We start from the raw sequence: 4,283 nt of genomic DNA on the forward strand, positions 1-4,283 counted from the left end.
TCCAATGGCTCGATTGGATATGCACTAACGTTTGCATCGAGCCCGACCATGACGTACGTGATAGCTGTCCCGTAGGTTTAGTTTACCAAGGTATTTAATGCATGTCAGACGGTGGTCGACCACCGCTGATATTGAACCGCCATTGCTCAATCTATAAATAGCCCCTCTTTTTACCATTTATCACTTTTATATTTTCAATCTCCAAATTTTCCAAGTTCTTCTTCTGAGTTCATCGGTAAATCTGTGATTTTTTATTACAAAATCTTTCTTCAAAAACATCAAGTCTTTGTTACCTCCTTCTATTTTCGATCTTTAAATCTAAAATGGCAAAAACATCAAAAATTATTTCTCAAAAATAAAAAGCTTCTTCTTCACAGTCTGCCACCGACAAAACGTCGGTGGAGCCACGACCTGAGGAGTGCGTTCCTGGGGCGTGTGTTCTAACCTCTGATTTTAAGGTCGACAAAGGCTCGTCAGTTATTGGCCGATATGAGCCAGTATCGAGGTATATGTGTTCGATAACCGAGGGGTACCTCAAACAGATAAGAAACAATTGCAATTGGGAGAACAAAGAAATAGTAATCACGTCTCCTGAAAAAAAATATCACCACTCACGTGAAAGGGTTTTTAAGCATGTATACTTATCCTTTCACGTTAGGTCCTCTCGACCCTATTATTATTATTGATTTCTGTTGTCAATACCAAATAACCCTAGGCCACATCCATCCTTCTTCTTGGCAGATCGTTATTTTGATCCGTTTCTTTGTGAACAAAATCGAGGGGATACTTTTCACCCTCGACCATCTCATTCGATTGTACTGCCCTCGCCTCTTTCAAGGCAGGTTAATAAAGCTTCAGCGTCGGGCTACCAAGGTTCTGTTCTCGAGCATAGACGAGGACAAGGATCGAGGCTGGATGGGAGGTTCGTTCGAGTGAAGACTTCGGACCTGATTCCGTCTGAAGAGATGCCATTTCCCGAGGAGTGAAACATGAAGTGTAAGTGTAATTCTGCTGTTATGTCCTACTGTTTTGCCCCTTCATTTCTTCCTCACTGATATCCCCTTTTTGTGATGCAGTGGTTTCTTGGATTCCCGGTGCAGTTCCTGACCTCATGAACTGGGTACGGTGTCTAGCTTCTACCTCTACATATGCTGAGTGCTCATGGCGTGATTTGTCAAAGGGCCGATGGGAGGCCAAAAATCATGGTAAGCCTCTTTCTTGTACATTTAGTAATTCAAATGATATGCTCTCTATATACTTAAATGAATTTTCTTGTATGTAGGCCTTGGTAAATATGCGGTTTTGAGGCCCCCATCCCTCGAAGAAGAGGCTTCGGCCTCTGTCCCAAAATCGGTGAAGGATAATAAGCGAAAAAGGGCCTCCACTTCCGAAGATCCAAAATCGAAGACGAGGATAGCCCGTAAGCCAAGGAAGAATACCATCCCTTTGACTATAGAATCAGTTCTGCATCTAAGGGATGAAGACGAAGAAGAAGAAGAAGAAAATGACGGGTCTGTGCTGGTGGCCCGAGTGAAGAAAACCATCGATGCCCCAAAGGAAGCTGAATCCATGGTGATTTATAAAGCTCTGCCTCATACTGAGGAGATATCGGAGGAAGGTTCGAGCAGAGTCCCCGAATCGTTAGAGATCGAGGATGCTTCCCACCGAAGTCAACAAATGGTGGGTATATCAAAAGGGGTCGGTCCTGAAGCTCTCCGAACTGAGGAGAACGCCCCAAGCGAGTCCCTTAGGGCAATATTAATTAGAGACTCACCCACTCTCCCTGCCTTTTTCGAATGGGTGATTCGGGAAGCCCAAGCTTTGGGGGCCCTCTAGATAAACTGGTCTCATGAAGGGGAGGACCCCTTCAGTGATTTGTTTACTGGGGCCGAGGATGTCGCTGGCCCTAGAGATGTGTCGGGCCTTTTCTGTGAAGTGCAGCAAGCTCTGAATCGGGTAAGCTTTAACTCCCTTCGTTGATATTACTTTTATGTTTGCTATTCTTCTCTAACTTCTTTTCTTCTTTCTTACATAGGCCACAATGGTTCATCGAGAAGTATGTTCTCGGTCTCGAGCTGAGCTGCGTCGGTATGAGGCTGACCTCTGACGGGTCACGGAGGAGAAGAATGCCCTTAGACTCCTCTTCGGGCAAAGGGAAGAAGAAATCAAAGACCTCCGAGCTGAGTTGGCTAAGGCTCATCAAGACCAGACCGACCTGACCGAGCAGGTAATAATAATCTTAAAAACTCATGGGCTCGATCCTGGAATGGTGGCTAATATTTTGATCTCACAGCTGCAGCAGAATCTTGAGGTGATTGAGATGCTTTGTGAGGAGGTCGATATGATCAGGGCGGAGTCCTTGGGATGGAAAGATGGTATAGACCGTCTTGTCACATAAAAAGAAACTGCTGGATCCCAATTATCATCGACCGAAAATCAACTTTAAGTCATGAAGGAGAAGAGCTTGGTTCAATCAAGAAAAATAAAGGAGCTCTAGGCTCGGTTGGCCTCCGAACTTGCCAAGGCCAAATCTGACGCCGAAAAAGCAAAGGCTAATGCGGATGCATTTGTGGCCATTTATCGGGCCGATGCTGAAGCTGCTCAGGTACAGGCAAGAAAGGCGGCCAAGACCGCTAACACTCGAGCACATTGGGTTGCTGAACTTGCTAAATGCCGATCTCAGAGGGAGACCCTTGAGGAGATCCATGCTCAAGGTTCCGATCTCGCCGGAGAAATAAAAAGGGCTAAAGAGCTCGAAGTCGATGCTGAAGCCTTGGCTTTCGATGATGATGATGATGGGAGCAAGAGTGGGTCCGAAAGTGGGGAAGAGCCCAATGGAGAAGATACCGCCCCCGGAGATAGCCAAGAAACTTAGCCCTTAGTTTCCATTTTGGTTTTTGTGTAGGGTCCTGTTTGGGCGTTGTAAACATTCTTATGTATATATATAAAGATCTTTTCTATTCCCGACTTGCCTCTGTTTTATTCTCTGCCTTGTGAAGATTTTCTTTTATTCATGCCTTATGAAGGTTTTCATAAGGCTTTAGGCAATTTGATCGAATTTAGACCTTGTAGCCTTTATAACTGAGTGAGTGCTTGCTCAAACTCAAAATAAAGTAGCTCGTAGGCTTAGTAGTCGAGTGAGTGATTGTTCGAACTCGAAGTGATATAGCCCGTAGGCTAATTAGTTGAGTGAGTGATTCGAACTCGAAGTAATGTAGCCCATAGGCTTACTAGTCGAGTGAGTGCTTTGCTCGAACTCGAAGAAAGGTAGCCCCTAGGCTTAATAGTCGAGTGAGTAATTGCTCGAACTCGAAGTGATGTAGCCCGTTGGCTAATTAGTCAAGTGAGTGATTCGAACTCGAAGTAATGTATCCCTTAGGCTTAATAGTCAAGTGAGTGCTTTGCTCGAACTCGAAGAAAGGTAGCCCCTAGGCTTAATAGTCGAGTGAGTGATTGCTCAAACTCGAAGTAAGGTAGCCCGTAGGCTTTATAGTCGAGTGAATGCTTTGCTCGAACTCAAAGTAAGGTAGCCCGTAGGATTTATGGTCGAGTGAGTGCCTACTCGAACTCGAAGTGATGCAGCCTGTAAGCTTAGGGATCGAGTAAGTGAATGCTCGAACTCGAACAAAAAACAGCCCTGAGGCTTAATGGTTGAGTGAGTGATTTCTCGAACTCAAAATAAGAGTAGCCCATAGGCTTAGTAGTCGAGTGAGTGCTTGCTCGAACTCGAAGTGATGTAGCTTGTAGGCTAATTTAGTCGAATGAGTAATTCTAACTCGAAGTAACGTAGCCCGTAGGCTTAGAGATCGAGTAAGTGATTGCTCGAACTCGAATAATAAATAGCCCTTAGGCTTAATAGTTGAGTGAGTGATTTCTCGAACTCAAAATAAGAGTAGCCCGTAGGCTTAGTAGTCGAGTGAGTGCTTGCTCGAACTCGAAGTAATATAGCATGTAGGCTTAATGGTTGAGTGAGTGATTTCTCGAACTCAAAATAAGAGTAGCCCATAGGCTTAGTAGTCGAGTGAGTGCTTGCTCGAACTCAAAGTAATGTAGCACGTAGGCTTAATGGTTGAATGAGTGATTTCTCGAACTTTAAAATAAAAGTAGCCCGTAGGCTTAGTAGTCGAGTGAGTGCTTGCTCGAACTCGAAGTAATGTAGCCCATAGGCTTAATGGTTGAGTGAGTGATTTCTCGAACTCAAAATAAGAGTAGCCCGTAGGATTAGTAGTCGAGTGAGTGCTTGCTCGAACTCGAAGTAATGTAGCCCGTAGGCTTAATGGTTG

General features: G+C 44.7%; 1 protein-coding gene across 1 annotated transcript; it reads left to right on the plus strand.

The window, feature by feature from the left end:
- Positions 1-989: 989 nt before the first annotated feature.
- Positions 990-2,875, plus strand: LOC138909599 (uncharacterized). Its single transcript, XM_070200806.1, has 4 exons — positions 990-996; positions 1,077-1,205; positions 1,283-1,680; positions 2,498-2,875. The coding sequence occupies exons 1-4, from the start codon at positions 990-992 to the stop codon at positions 2,873-2,875; spliced, it is 912 nt and encodes a 303-aa protein (XP_070056907.1).
- The last annotated feature ends 1,408 nt before the right edge of the window (positions 2,876-4,283 follow it).

Source organism: Nicotiana tomentosiformis, chromosome 4 (assembly GCF_000390325.3).
Source record: "Nicotiana tomentosiformis chromosome 4, ASM39032v3, whole genome shotgun sequence".
In the NCBI taxonomy this organism is placed as follows: domain Eukaryota; kingdom Viridiplantae; phylum Streptophyta; class Magnoliopsida; order Solanales; family Solanaceae; genus Nicotiana; species Nicotiana tomentosiformis.

What these genes read in the sequence shown, in the direction of transcription:
- LOC138909599 (XM_070200806.1), top strand. An exon ending in ATGGGAGGCCAAAAATCATG is followed by an intron (nt 1,206 to 1,282) that starts GTAAGCCTCTTT and finishes TCTTGTATGTAG; the next exon opens with GCCTTGGTAAATATGCGGTT. An exon ending in CCCACCGAAGTCAACAAATG is followed by an intron (nt 1,681 to 2,497) that starts GTGGGTATATCA and finishes AAGGAGCTCTAG; the next exon opens with GCTCGGTTGGCCTCCGAACT.